General features: G+C 28.2%; 1 protein-coding gene across 5 annotated transcripts in view; it reads right to left on the bottom strand.

Annotated features, from left to right (window-relative positions):
- Positions 1 to 764: 764 nt before the first annotated feature.
- The window catches only part of LOC107443568 (putative polypeptide N-acetylgalactosaminyltransferase 9), a 286844-nt gene continuing 271531 nt past the window's right edge, over positions 765 to 16077 (bottom strand). For 3 of the 5 annotated variants that reach the window (XM_071178433.1, XM_016057486.4, XM_071178434.1), the window contains 5 exons: positions 15472 to 15657; positions 14451 to 14579; positions 7611 to 7721; positions 5871 to 5999; positions 765 to 4155 (listed from right to left, as the gene is read on the bottom strand). In XM_071178433.1, the coding sequence (XP_071034534.1) occupies positions 4003 to 4155; positions 5871 to 5999; positions 7611 to 7721; positions 14451 to 14579; positions 15472 to 15657 (708 nt within the window). In that variant the 3' untranslated portion in view covers positions 765 to 4002. Of the gene's footprint in view, positions 4156 to 5870; positions 6000 to 7610; positions 7722 to 13528; positions 13547 to 14450; positions 14580 to 15471; positions 15658 to 16077 lie in introns of all 5 variants that reach the window. The other 2 variants (XM_016057485.4, XM_071178431.1) reach the window with 1 other exon arrangement.

Genomic DNA, 16077 nt, shown 5'->3' with positions numbered 1-16077 from the left:
TATATATATATATATATATATATATATATATAATTATTAAAAAAGAACAGTGACCAGAAAATTAGACACACTATAACATAATATGTTATAGTATGTCTAATTGTTAAATTTTAATTACTATATAGCTATATAGGTGATATTAATTACTATATCGGTGATACTTTCATAGCTTTATTGTTTTTACATGACTGAAACCGGTTTGCACTTGTTTACGTTAGTGTATCAATGGGTTAACATTGTAATGCAATGTGGGAAGTATATTATATATATATATATATATACTGAAACTTAGTAGTAGGTATAGAAAATTGTCAACAGATGGCGTTGCCCGCTGTAATCGCATATTATTTTATATGCCTGATAAATAGTTGCTTCTATGACCAGAGAGAGAGATCCTGATGTAAACAATTTTACTAAATTTAGAAACACAGAAAATATGACCTATAAATTATTAATTATACTGAAATAAGTTTAAAATTTTCTAAATCACTCGCAATCGTTTTCATTTTAATTTGTTAAAACTCGATCTACTTCGTGAGAAAAGAATTTTGTAGAAAGAAAGAAATATTTTAACAATACTGAGAGTCACATAATTGTTAAAAGAAATAACTATAACTGATACAAAACTGTAACTTTCTAATGATGAAAGTTGTAACTTTGTGCATGGATACTAATAGTTTATATTTACTTTAATTCAAAAAAAAAATAGTGTATGTTATATTTAAGCAAAAATGCTCGTGGTTTGTGAAAAACACGACAGAGTCTTATGTAGCAATAGTCCTTTTTATTTTATTGCAAATACAATTGACTAATTCATAAGTATCGGTGGTAAGGCACTGGAAGTACATCATTTAAAGTGACTGGAATTCAAATGGGGTCAATAGAAAGTGCAATATTATCCGACACAATTCAAGTTACACAACAGACAAATGCCTCTTCCCTAAATGCGATTACTCAAAATCATTGCATGAACTTCAAAACCATAACAAATTTGGAACATACAATCAATTTATAAAAATTGAAAACTTAAAACATGAACAAAGATAATTAAAGATTTAATAACAATAATAAGAATCACTAGTTTTTTTTTTATTTTTTCAAAATAGGAAACAAAATAAATAAGTTACAAAAATAATTCCAAAGCTCATAACATTTAGTTGGTATGATGAGAAAAATAAATTAGAAAAATAAACCGATTCCCGTATCCTATGTTATGTTTTACCGAAATACAATGCTTGAAGATGATATCAAACGCAATGTGCGGAGTTACTGTAATATTTTCATGCATTTGTTGACATTTTGAAGCAAGCTCCACTGTCGAAGTTCACCATCTCAAAGAACTGTAGTTTTTTTCTTAAAAATTATTTAAATAGTTGGTTAATTATGAGTTAGGAGGTATTCCATATAATCTAAGAGAATCGCTAGTATTAGTACGATCAATATACTAGTTATTCCCGCAAATTAATCATTGATTGTTTTAGCATTTTTTTCATTTCAGAATTTCAATTTTGAACTATAGGTTAAAAATTAATGTTATTCTGTTATTTTACACCAAAAAATATTGTTTTATTTTACATTAGAATTTAACTATTTTAGTAAGTAGAAGCATTTGGATATCTTAATATACATGATTAAATGCCTTGATTTTACATTACGACCAAAATAACAAATTTAGTTAAATAAAGCAAATGGTGTATTTAATGTAGTGCTTCTAAAATAAATAAAAACAGTTGTATTAAATAATTTCATTCAAATGTAATCATTGAAAAATTAATAAATATTGTATTGGCATTTTTCTTTGAGAGTTATAAGTAACTAAAGCAATACCTTTTAAATAAATGCAGCAAATGCAATGAAGTAGTGAATAAATAATACTTATGCTTTATGCTTCTTATTTAATACCAACAAAAAAATAGGAAAATTAGCATAATGACTAGAATCGTACAATGTTTATATAATAATCTCGATAAATAATTTCATACAAATTTACCGACATTTTAATAAAAGCGCCATAACAAGCAAACAAAAAATAAACAAATCAATACAATATAAACTTTTTTTAATGTCATTATATTTGAATCTGTCTAAAGTAAATCAATTGGCTAGTAGAGTTGGTGTTTAAAGTAAATGTTCTAATGTTTTCCCCAAGATGATAATTACAATAAGGATACACACTAAAGGATAGGACAAGCACACTAAATTTTGTTGAATCTATTAAACACAAATGCACAATAAATAATATAATTTTGACTTAAATTTTAATATTTACTGAAATAAATTTTTTTGTTTAATTAAAGGATGATTTCATATGACATAAATTGCTAGCCGTTCAAACGATTAAATTTGTCTTTGCATATTTATACAGCTATATGTTGCCCTCTAAAAAATTCCGGATCAAATTATGTTATAAAGGAACGGTACTCTGGGTGCATAATCCGTACAATCCATTTTTACCGTAAAATAACATGCTGAAATTTTCACAGCAATATTTTTAATTGGAGTAATTAAGTACTTCTACTGTAATTATTACTGTAAAAATAACGGGAGATAAGATTTTATGTTCTGTAACATGTTCCAGTAAAAAGTACCTGAACTTTTTATGATAATTTGATCTGAAATTTTTACACTGTAGTTGTGCAGCGTATTGTTCATAAATTTTTTACGAAATTTAAAAACTGACGAACAATATTTAGCTTCTTAAGAAAATCTTTAAAACATAATTTTTATAATTTTGTCTTTTTATTCTTCTTAAATTTCAGGACTTTTTTTCAATATTTCCTACAAATATAAAGATGATCGAACTGGCGATTAGGACAAGCACACTAAATTTTGTTGAATCTATCACACTAAATTTTTACACAATTTAAACTGACAATCAGATTTAAATTTGTATGCAAAAATTTACAATAATGAATATAATTTTTACTACTATTTTTAATATGCTTGAAGATAACATTTTCTTTTCATCAAATATTTATTAAAATTGAAATGATGAATCCTTATGACAAATTTAACTGGTTTCAAGGACGAGAGGTTTGTGCTCTTAAGAGCAGTTTATTGAGTTATATCAAAATATAAGGAACCAGATCACAGTTACAGGCACGAGTATAAATATAAAAAATGCTCTGTTTCATCATGATACATGTGAGACACAGCTTTAAATAATATCCAACATGAACCTCATTTTTACTGAAACAATGGAATGTCAATCACACACATTTATCTGAAACAGAACTCATTTAAGGCACTTCATTGACAAATATACAGAGTGCAAACCAAACTGGAATATTTGTTCTACAGCTTTTCATTGATTCGTCAGCTGAAACAATAAGTTTATGAACGCTATTTAAAATTTCAGACAAATTTTAGGAGATTTCGCCCAAATTTGAAGTTTTTGTCCGTGTTGGCGCCAGAAATCCTTTAGAAGAAAAAAATACGCAAATAGGGTTATAATAAGAAATAATGTTAGAAAGCTGTCCTCCAAGATTTTAAATGCTGAATCCTGTGTGTAGAAAATTTCGTCATGATTACTGCATACCTAAATTTTTTTAAAAATATATGGGGATTTTAACGCAATTATAATCATTATATAATGAATAGTTTAATGCTTGAATTGAATCAATTAAAATAATTTAGAGCAATAAGAGCTACTCAATCATAGAGATCATAAGAGTTGTGCATCGCTGGTAGAAGAGGTTGTTTCGTCTAAAACCAAAAAAAGAAAAAAAAAAATTATGAGAATTGACTTTGGCAGGATTTCTTGCGTCACACGAGAAGGAGGCAATATATTTTAGGTTGCAAATCTATTGAAGAACGTGTTTCTTTCTTTAAGGGTGATCTTTTTTCAGGAACAATAAGTATGCGTTTTGATGTTTGTTTGGCAGTAAAAAATTCATATCCTATACAGTAGTTGCAGCTCTTTCAGGTGTAATGATGATGAGGATGAGTTTTTTTGATTGCTGTCGGTGAGAGTCAATATGATGAAATCAGTTCTTTGGTTGACTATACGTACTCTATTTTTACTTTGGAAGGATCAAAGTTCTGGAATCCCCACATTTGTCTGGGGCCTCCATTGCATGTCTCCATTGAAACCCCTTGCTTGTCTTTTGTCATTTCAAGACATTTACGACTTACACCATGCATCAATGAATGGTTCTAAAACAAATAAAATATAATATTGGTATAATATATAATTTTGATATAATATACGGAATAATATTATATATATTGATACATTTCTCAAGTTATATATTTTGATTTTTCTTAAATATGTTATCGGTTAATACGGAAAATGTATCCTAACTGGTATAGAGAAAAAAACAATTATTCATTTCGTCTAATTAAAAAAATTGAAACATTATTGGACTAATCTTTATAATTGTTGTATTAGTTTGAATCACTGGTGTATTAACTTAAAGCATCGTTTTATTAATGGTTTCATCCTTGCATAAGCATTTGTATTATTAATGTGTAAGTTGTTTTAATTATAACAGAAACAATCATATTTAAATATACATCACATAAATTATTAAAATTAAAGATTTTTAAAAAATAATTTCTATAGAAATATTATAGAATAAGTAAAACAGCTGGAATCGTATTATACTACTAATACAGGGGAAAAAATTATATAAATTCTAAATTAGATTATGTTTCTATATGTCATTAATAATAAGATAAATTGTTTCAAAACCTTTTTCAATGAGTAAATAATTATTTTAATATCAAAAATCACACAATGATTAAATAAATTTTACTAATCAAAGAATTTATTAAAATTTATTTTTCATTATTATCTATACCTATAGGTTGTTTAAATGTCTAAATAGGGATTTAAGAAATGGTTATAATGTTTTTAAATATTTAATTTAAAATATTTCGATTGCTACATTTTAAATTAATACTTAGCTATTGAAATTATTTTTATTTCATTGTTATTATCAATTTCAATATAATTTATATAAATGTCTATTCATAGATTGTGGCAACTTTTTGCATTACATCATGATATAAAGTCAGGGGAATTTTTTCTCCACATACCACGTAAGTACAAAAATCAGCTGACAATATAAATATTTTCAGAGAAATAAACATAATCAAATGTAGTTAAAGTAAAATATAAGCATTGTTTGCTTTTAATTTTACAGTTTCAAATCCATTTTCATGTTTAGTACTAATAAGGTTTGCAATTCTTAGGAAAACTTTACACCACGGTTAAATTGTGAATAAAAATGTTAACAGGATATTAAGCATTATTTTTATGTTTGAAAATACTCATAAATTTAAAATATTTCAGTTTTAAAATAGTTTTATGGAAATAAAAATTCAAAAAATGAACATAAAAAGCTGAATTTACACGCATGTTAAAATATGGAAGTCATTACTTGAATTTTAAATTATTATTGTTTACACAATAAATTAATTTATTTGTTATTTACTAGCATTTCTGACTATTCTATTTGAAATTCCTATGATCAAAATTGTGTTTTTTTCCTTTACTACGAACATGGTAAAAAACTTCTCTTTTACAAATCAGTGTGATAAGTTGAGGTTTGTTTTAATAAATTTGGAACACAGCATTGCTTCACTAATATTTAAGAATGGGCAATATTAATTTTGCGATAAATACACGCATTCCTCTTCTAAGATATGCGTAAACAGCCAATGTGATTTGTTTAAAATAAATGAATAAACAAACCTTTTATTTACCGCGTTAACCAGGCATATAGTCATTCATTAGAGTTTCACTTAATTTCACGCAAAGCTAGTTAAAGTATATTGTTATTTATCACTGTACAAGGAGCGCTGATAGGCATTCGTAAATAGAAAAGAAGGGATTGGTTTTAATTTAAGTGTATTCTAGTTCTTACATGAGGATCGTAAAACCACATTTGATTTCCTTTGGCGCCATGACAAGGATAGAGAATAACGTCTTTTCCAGCGTAATCCATACAAGCTTCATCACGTCTTATTTCACCAGATGCACTAAGCATCCAATACTGAAAAAAGAACGAATTTTTTTAAAATACGAAATATTTGATTCTAGATCAAACTAAAAGACAAAGATCATTTTACACAAATTTATACCGACGTACATTGTACAATTTAATTAAACGCTACTTTCAAATGTGCAAACGTAAACATTATAACTACATTTCAACAAGGATTGCTTAAGAAACAATAATGTTTTTTTTTTAAATATATAAATCTAGCAAGCATAATGTTTAATAATATTCTCCCTAGAATCAAAAAGCTATAAAAAATAACAAAGATCAGCTACAGCAAATAACAAGTTTAGAAAATTTGAACGCATTAGAAATGTTTAATGCTTTTCACGGGATTTTGCGTGCAATTTGATATGTTAACCATTAGTCTCAAACTTGCACAAAATTGATAATCCTGTTCTTTCTATTTTCTTTTTGACATAGAATGCCCTACTTAGTCGACAATTCAATTGATTCATAAAGTAAACGAGATTCAAAGCTCCAATTAACTTAAATCGTTTACACTATGAATGAAATGCTTGTCGGTGCATGACACGCAGTTCAACTTTCTATACAGCAGGCTTCCTTTATCGCAATTGAAGCACGCGAAATTCTTTTGCCAAAAATATATGTGAACGCTTACCGTTATATACCAGTAAAACGAGACATGAGATATGTAAACAATTTCAGAAACCTGTAAAAGTTACTTTATTTGTTTCTGTATTTAAAGCTTGATTTATATTTGAAAAACTAACTATTGCATTTAACAATCTCAATTACATTTTAAAGCAGGGAAGGAATATATGAATACTTGTAAAACAACTGAATGAATATATAAAACAACCCACGTGTGACACACGAAAAGTATTCAGAATCGGAGGTCCATTTTCCATAGGGATGTGCTCATTGTTGAAAAAACACTAATAAACCATACTTAACAAAAGTTCAACTATTGAACTAAATCGTATTTTTACTTTTCGAAACGTATTTTCTTCATATTTTTAATAAACAGGGAATACACAACGTAAAATGTATCGTACCTCATTAGACATTTGTCATTTTATCATGTTCTTACTTTTAATATTTTATGAACTCAAGGCATGATTTTTCTTTATGCAAGCAGCGTGAAATTTCTTGAACATATGGTATTTTATCTAGCAGTATAAGAAATAAGAAAGAAACAGAATACAAACTTCCCTAAAAATGGATTTTTAATATTGCAAAATTTAATATGACGCGACACATTCCACAAAAATTCTCGAGAAATACTCTCGATTATTTATTTAATTTCATTATATTTGCAAGATTTTTTTACTATATATNAAGATTATGGCGGCTATGAGGTTAACACAGCTAATACTGAGGCTGAATGAAACTCAAGCCACTATCAGGTATAGAGTCCCAGTCCTACGCAATTGGGTAGATCGGTACCTTAACCACGGTGCCATTGCAGATAATTTAAAAAGAACATTTATGGTCTGATGAGATTCCCGATGTGGACACCCATATTTGCTTTATTGACACAAACGCACCTCGGTTATTTCGGGTGAATATCGTTTTTCATTTCCAAAATTCACAATATCACATATAAACATGATTGAATTACGTAAAACAAAATATTTCTACCTGATTTCCACCTTGTAGGTGACATGGCCACATCATAATAGGTTTTTCAAAATCTTCTCTTTTCGCTGGACTGTCCAAGCAAGTATCAGCACCGTCACCGAGGTTTCTTATCTATAAAAACAATTGAAATTGATACTGGGAAATGATATTGTGCCGAACATTGATACTGGGAAAATATGCATTTATGTACAGTTAGATTATACAGGAACACAGCTGTTTTTAATGGATGGTACTTTTAAAAAACATTGAGGTAATAACTAAAATACTTACCTTTCTGTTAAGAAAAAGGCTAAAACACATAGTATTTCTTAAATGTAAAAGAGAACTGATACGTTTATACAATCATTAACTGCTTATCGTATCATAGATCGATAAGATTTGAGTGAGTTAAATTTATTTTAAACTATTCATTTGACCCAAAATGCTTGAAACAAATTTAAATCTGATGAGATAGCACTTTTGATTTGAAGTTTATAACAATAAACAATGACGTTTATCGTATCATGTATCGTATGGTATCATAAGTTTATAGCATTGACGTTCATTCACGTTTCTCAAGAAAAATCACAACAATTTTGTATTGCATCTCTCCTTTTTTTTCATTAGTGCCAGGATTGCTTATAGCAAACAGACTAAATTTTCACTCATTTCAAGCAGCTGTGATCCAGAGATATATTTACTTGTCAAGATTTTATTGCTCAGTTTTATTGATACGAAGCAAAAAATTTCTCAAACGTGAGATCATTCCTCATCGTTATTCATTAGGGTTTCATTAAATTAGCGTAAGTTAATTTAGTTAACAGCATGTTTCAGTTATTGATTCGAACCCTCTAGCGAGCGAAGCATATTCTTGAGTTGATTTATTAACTTTAATCCATAAACGTGAGCCGCGATAGCTCAGGGACAGAGCGTTCGCCTTCCAATGAGGTGAACTGGGTTCAAATCCCAGCAACGACTGGTCGATATACGAATTCCACAGCCGGCTTGCGCCGAATACAGTGATGACGTGAAATATCCTCAATGAGAGACGGATCATAGGTTAGAGACCCCTTGCCGTCAGGCTAACCATGGAATGTTCCAACGGTTTTCCTCTCCGTGTAACGCAAATACGGGTTACTTCCATCAAAAAGTGAATGAAATTTTTATTCAAATAATATCTTACCACTGCAGTTTCTTTGGATTATTAATTAAATACTTACTGACTATTTAATTGTTATTTAGAATTAAGAGTTTCAAATTAAGTTTTATTGTAGCAATTTGTATACATAGAGTACGAGTTTTATATATGAGTTTTATAGTATGTATATCTAAGCGACAAAGCCTTTGTAAATTTTATTAGCAACAAAACAGAAGTTTTTGCTTTTATTTATTTCATAATCTTTTATCTTTTTTAATCGCAATTCTAACTTTAAAGAATGTGTCATTTGAGAAAAATACCCATATTCAGCATATATTTATTTATTTATTGAAGCTTTTAGTGTGTTGGAAGCTTCAGTCACAGCACTCAACTGAAAAAATCACATTGTTTTGGGGTATTGAAAAACAAAGAAAATACCTTCCAAAAATGCTTAAAGCTGAAACAATCTTTTTCGCAAATACATTTAGAAAAATAATCGCAAGCTCCTTAAAAACCACAAAGGTATCATGCAGTAAAACGCATTACGAAGTTTAAAAATAAAACTGCCGGAAGAAAATTCAACCATTAAGGATATTTCATATAAGATTTAACAACTCCGGTTGCCAAAAGCTTTCGTGAAATGAAATATGTATTCAACATTTCTTCCATTTTTACACCTTTATCTATATATGAAAGGAAACTCAGAATAAAGAAATCGTCTGCAGAATATCCGAAGCTTATTCTCGCATATCAAGTACAACTCGGTCGAATCAAGATTTGTTCGAATGGAGAGTTCAAATACTTCAACGCATAACTTTTTTTTTCCATTCTATAAAACGCTAGGGGGCTACGAGGAAGAAGTAGGATTTTAAGACATCTTCGAGTAAAATTCAAATCGACAAATATATTCTAGAGTATATCTTTAATATAGAGAGCCAAATAGAATATGTAAACTACGAAGTTGGCTTTTAGAACGCATCTTGAATTGCAAAATAGGTATATAAAAAAGGCCTTTTGAAAGTAAAAGAACACTTTATTCTTTAGCAAAGAATAAAGTAAAGTTATGCAAAGTTACCGTATAGTTAAGCAAATACGTATATCACCAAAAGTTTCAAAATATAAACCATTAGAATTCTTAAAGGTGTTAAAAGTTACAGATGCTTTTTTTTGTTTGAAAATATAGTAAAAAAATATTTTTTTTAAATAATTTAAATTTTTACATAAACTTGTGAAATTACAAATATTTTAAAGACAAATATTTAACATATCAAACAAACACTAAAACAGACATAATTTCTTTGGTATACACTATCTACCAATAAGTATTTGGACACGTGTGATTGAAAAGAAAAACAAACTTTATTCATAATCAATAGTTGGTAGAGCCTCCACGAGAGGCAATTACAGCTTGAACCCTCCGGGACATACTTTCCACAAGTCCTTGCGTGACGGTTAATGTTATTTTCTTCCACTCGGCTTGGCGAAGACACGTAAGTTCCTTCAGCGATTTTGGACGGGTAGTACACCCTTGAATTCGGCGATCCAACTCGTCCCAGAGGTTCTCGATAGGGTTCAGGTCTGGGCTCTTAGCAGACCAGTCCATTCCTAGTCCTAGTGTTTTGATTTTATTGGGCACCTGGACCACGAAGCGACCCCTATCCCATTCATCTGGAATTTTAACACTGTTTTGGTTGAGCATTGAGGTAAGCAGGCAGTGGAGTTGCTTTTATGAATGTTTCAAGCACTTTGCTTGAATAACTAAAAGGAATCAAAAAATAAAATGAGCAGCTTGCTCTAAACTGTGTTTGTTTGATTTTGGAGTTGTTCAGAATTGTATCAGCATGAAGAAACGCCATTTTCAGAAAGGTTGATGAAATTATTTGTTCTGATAGATATGATAAGAGGCGTCGGAGGTGAAATGTGCAGCTATTGGTCTGTAGTTTTTATCTTTGATATAATTTTCAAATTTAAAGACTTCATTAAAATTTGCTATTTTACATTCTATGGCTTTTGCCAGTCCATTCCATTAACCCCATTGGCACTATACCAAGCCTTGGTGACCCTCGCAACATGACAGCTGACATTGTCGTTCTGGAAGTAACAGGGGTCCACCCCGTAAAACTGCCGCAACGTAGGAAGCACATTGTCATCCAAAATAATGCGGAAGGCATCTTGCATGGGACTACTGTCGATGTTGTTCCCTACACTATATATACCTGAGGAGGGCGTGACGTATCTCAAGACCACGGATATAGTCATTTGCATAGGTGTCCAAATACTTATAGGTAGATAGTGTATTTCCATCTAATCAGATCATGTTACAGGCATTAAAAGTTTAGAAACAAAGATAATAAATCACAAAAAAGCAAATAGAGCATTTAAACACTTTTTATAAATAAAGATAAGAAATAGGATTATTAAAGTAGCATTTCTTAGTACAGAAAATTAAATACAAAGCATTTTATTTTAAATCATATATGATTTTAGAAAAAAATTACTTAATGCTCAAATATTTTTGAAAGATAAATATTTGAAATATATTTGAAATATAATTGAATTATTTCCATAACCAGATATTTATTCATCTCCATCACCAAAATTTATTCTGCAGAGTGTGCAATTCAAGCATTTTTTTTCAAAGCAGTGCAAATGTGCAGTGCATAATTAGTAAATGGAAAAGCAGCGTGATATATTAGCAGTGCAGTGTATCGTGGTGTAGTTCAGTTAGCAAATGATTAATCACCTTGCTGATGTTAAAAGTTTCTGACAATAACATATGTTAACGAAAGTTAAGATGTAAAAAATATTTCATGTTATACTAAGTCTATATTTCATTGGTATACTTTAATATCATCTACGAATATAATAAGGCATAAATTGTACTACATATGTTGTAGAACATATGTTTGCATTGCAACTATCTACTTTCGCACTTCTTGTATACTATCCATTGTTAAAAAATTATTATCTCACTACTTTGTAAATTTTATAATATCTGATGTTTTAGATATTCATATTTATATAGTGTAAATACAAATTTATTTTTGTCGGTACTGCTTAATAAAATTTAAAATATATTTATATTTTAGCAAAATATATTTATATTTTAGCAAAATATATTTATATTTTAGCAAAATATAAGAATCTCATAGATTTCTTCAACAAAGCTTTTTTTTTCCCTCATAAATAATTTTAGCATTTTTCAGGTAGAAAAAAAATCCTCCGATTTTCCCCTTTAATGCATTAAAAAATCCTAAAAGATTTTAAAAAAACAATTCCACAAACGTAATTCTATAGAGTAACAGTTATTGATAAATTGAATAACTAAATACGGCAATAACAGTAATGTGCACATTTTTGCGTATTTTGCCATGTCGTGAAAACGTATTTTTAAATTTTTAGTTTGCTAGCTATATTTGACTGATGAGAAATATGTTGTATTAAGCTCAATGCGTTTTGACGAATTTTATATCCTTAAGGAAGAAGAAATAGTATCATTAATAATTTGGTTAAATGGTTTACTCGGAACATTTTCCAGAAAAAAAGACTCCGTCAAAAACAAAGAAAATTTCATGAATCAATTTTCTTTCGCAGTTTATCAGCTAGTTATTAAAAAAAACTTGTAAATACAAAACTTTAAACACAATTGTTATGCTACTAAAGTTTCATTGGCGAAAAAGTTTGATTGCGACTAAAACAAAAGTTTTAGGAAAAGTTTTATTGTGGTTAAAAAGTTTTATGGCGGCTGAAATGGAAATATATTTGTTTACCACTCTGTTTCTTGGGATTCAATTCTTGCAGATGATGTGTTCTTAATAAATCATTGCTTACAATTTTTTTGAAATTAAAAATAAATAATTTCGTTTTGTTTATTAAAAAAATTATTTTACATTTTATTTAAACCTTCGAATGCAAAAAAATTATATATTTCGATAAGCAGTTCACCATCCATATAGAAAATGAAAATGTGCATAGTAATAATAATAGTTAAAACTAAATTTTAGACACAATTTTTTTATTTTTTTTTAAGCTCTTCTAAAACATAATTTTTTAAGCTATGCAATGAAACATCTAATTTCCAAGTTTTTAAAATGAACTAAATTTTTAAAAAATCAAAATTTGAGGGTTATTTTAAAATTATCATTAATACGCAGAATAAACCGATTCTCCGTATGAAGGATGAAATATTTTTATCCGCGGAGGAAATGTTTTCAAATTTAACCAAAGTTTTAAGCATCGCGTTGCTACGGCAACTAAGTTATTGTACCTGGATCACTAAAAAAGAGCAGATCTTAATAGCAAATAAGGTGCAAATTACTAAAATTGGCGTGCATTAAAACTATTACATCTTATTCAAAAAAATATTTCATATATCCGTAACCAGCATCAGAACTTGATGATTAATAAGTCAAAAAAATTACCTTCTTATTTAATTAAGGTTCCTGATTTTCCGAATTGGAATAAAAATATGCCATTTGTATGAACTATGTTAAAATCTTAATAGACTATTCGATAACTTTTTTATAAATTACTTATGTTGTAAAATATCTTACTGCTTCAATATATTTTTTTTTCAATTAAAACCTGTCTTTTCCAGTTCCGTATTAAAAAATAATTGAGTTTTAGCAAGATTTCGATGAATTCTTTTTTAGAAGGCGGAATTTTTTTTAAGTAGCATGGTGATAAAAATTATTTATATGATAAAAGAAAATGCTTGAATTGCACGTCAGCAATAACAATGAATTGCAAAAATCGTAATTTATTCCCACCGCCGTTAAAATACCAGTATCAAAAAGCGTACCTGATGTATAACCTGGTACTGTAAACAAAAGAATAGGTGAGAAATATGCGAAAATATTTTTATTTTATAAGACTTTGCACAGATTTGGATAATATAATTTAAATAAATGTTTAATTTATGCAATTAGAACAATATTGCTATTTAGTTACAGGCATTTATAAAATGCAAGCAAATGAAAAAAAATTCAGTTTAAAGAATGAGAGTTGGTCACTATACATTTTAAACAATTTTATAATTATTACTTTAGGAAAAAGTAATACGATTCCTTAAATTTAAAAAAATACAGTCAACAAAGCATACAAGAAGGAGTTTTAAATTAAAAAATATGTTAAAAGAGATAGAAAAAAAATTATTTTATCACATTAGTAGCAAATTTTATTGGAAAATTTTTCATGTCTGACATAAAATCTTTTTTCTTTTTTTTTTTTTTTTTTTTTTTTTTTTTTGCTTTTTGTTCCTTTTTTTGAATACGTAACATTCTCTGCACCATTTGTAAAATTAAAATTAAAGCCAAAAGTATCCTTGATAAAATTAAGAAAATATATTTTATGGAACAGTAGAATGAAAGTCAAACATTGTAATTTTAATCTTACTAAGTTCGAATTTAAATAATATCATTTTTATATTAAATATCTAAGTTTTAGGATTCCCGTTGAAAATTCGAAAAAAAGTGTCTTTCCTTGAGGCCTGCAAATTTCCTTAAAAATGATATATGCAGCAGTTAATTGTATAAATTGAAATAAACATGAAAAATGTGAGTTAATTAATCTAAAGTACTGAGATGTTTTTATTGCATGCAGTAAGTGTAAATCAATATAATTAAAATTAACAAGTTAAATTGTGCATTGAAAACAAGACAAACAATTTTATTATTTGCTGTGCAAAGCTGTCATGCAAAACTCATTAAAATAATACCACTTACCTCTCCTTCACCAGCAGCGTCTCCCGGAACAAAAAGTTCGGGATAAATATTCTTCATGTACCATTCGAATGGTTTGCAATTCAGTCTTTTTCTTAACTCAACTCTAGAAGTTACATCTCCAAAATCTCCCTAATTCAAAGAAAAATTACAATATATTATACTTAAAGTTGCACTATTTTAATATAATTAAGTTTGTGTAAATATTTGTTTATATTACATTGCATTTTAGTGTCTACGTTAAAATTTGATTATTTCATCAATAAATTTTAGAGCATGGCATAAATATAATTCGGTTAAATATATTTTACAGTTCTGTATTTTTTAATGCTTTCCCAAAGGTCTATCAGGTATCACTAGGGCTGATCTGTTGGTCACTCTTTCAAAGGCACCATACTAGGTGAGCCATCGTTGCTCCCTCAGTAAGGACAGATAGTACATAAAATAAAAGAACATCCATGTCAGGACCTTTCTGAGTTTTCTAAATGTGTGTAAATGAAAACTATAATTTTGGAAACCAGAATTTCCAGTAAACCGTTACTATATGAACAAAAACAAATAGTAAATGAATGGTTTAATAACCGCATATTTTGGTTTTAATAACCAGAATAGTAGAGTAGTTGAGATATTGACTTAAATGAATAATTGAGTTATTCTTACTCGTTGAAAATTAAATTAACTTCGCTTTCTCATCCATACAAGTAATTAATATCTTGCTTTAAAACTTACAATATTGTAGCTTATATTTGTTGCAAAACAAACGGACATTAGACAAGAAAAAATACTCATTATGCTCTATATCTTAAGATTAGATTATAACGGCATTCGGCTCATTAGACTATAACGCTCTACATCTCAATCTATACAAAAGATTGTGTTGGTCAACTATTAAAATATGATATTTATATAAAAACGTGTAAAAAGACAATGATAAATTTTAAAAAAGAAGCATTATCGTCAAGTAAAAGTCAAATGCAACTTTTCAATGATAATATACTAAAATATTCAGTAATGTTATACTTACTAAATCATTCCCTATTCTATTATAATAATAATGTTTATATTCATCAAGCCAGACTTCTGCTAGACGAACAGAATTTTTTCGAAGTACATTAACACCTGGTTTCCAGTTGTAAGGACTTCGTTTTCTAAAAACATGACCTACATGAGAACATGGAACAATTTCTAATTTTCCTCCACACATCCAAGTCTGAAAAAAAAATTATGAAATGTAAGAAAAATATTAAATGATGTAACTTGCCGATGTAAGGAGAAATAATGAGAAACTATGTGTAATAAAAAATAACGGACTCAACCACGTCATTCAGTAATAATATATTGCAAAAATTTTAGGTTTTAATCCAACGGTAATTGCGCAATTATGCTATTTAATTAGACACCTGTAGACAGAAGCAGTGAAAAGAAAATTTTCAATCTATTTTATTATATCATAAAATTTTTTACGGTATCGTTTTAGTTTAAATCCAGATTCATACTATAGGATAGCACTTAACTTTATTATGATAGCTAAGCGAAATCACGTTTATTCTCTTTTTATAGAATTATTGCCATTAAAGAAGATATAAAAACATTTTTGCTCAATTTATAATATTTATAAAGATATATATAT

The sequence above is a fragment of the Parasteatoda tepidariorum genome, chromosome 1, assembly GCF_043381705.1.
Source record: "Parasteatoda tepidariorum isolate YZ-2023 chromosome 1, CAS_Ptep_4.0, whole genome shotgun sequence".
NCBI lineage: Eukaryota > Metazoa > Arthropoda > Arachnida > Araneae > Theridiidae > Parasteatoda > Parasteatoda tepidariorum.
Note: the sequence above shows the minus strand (reverse complement) of the source record. Positions and strands in the feature narration are given on the sequence as shown.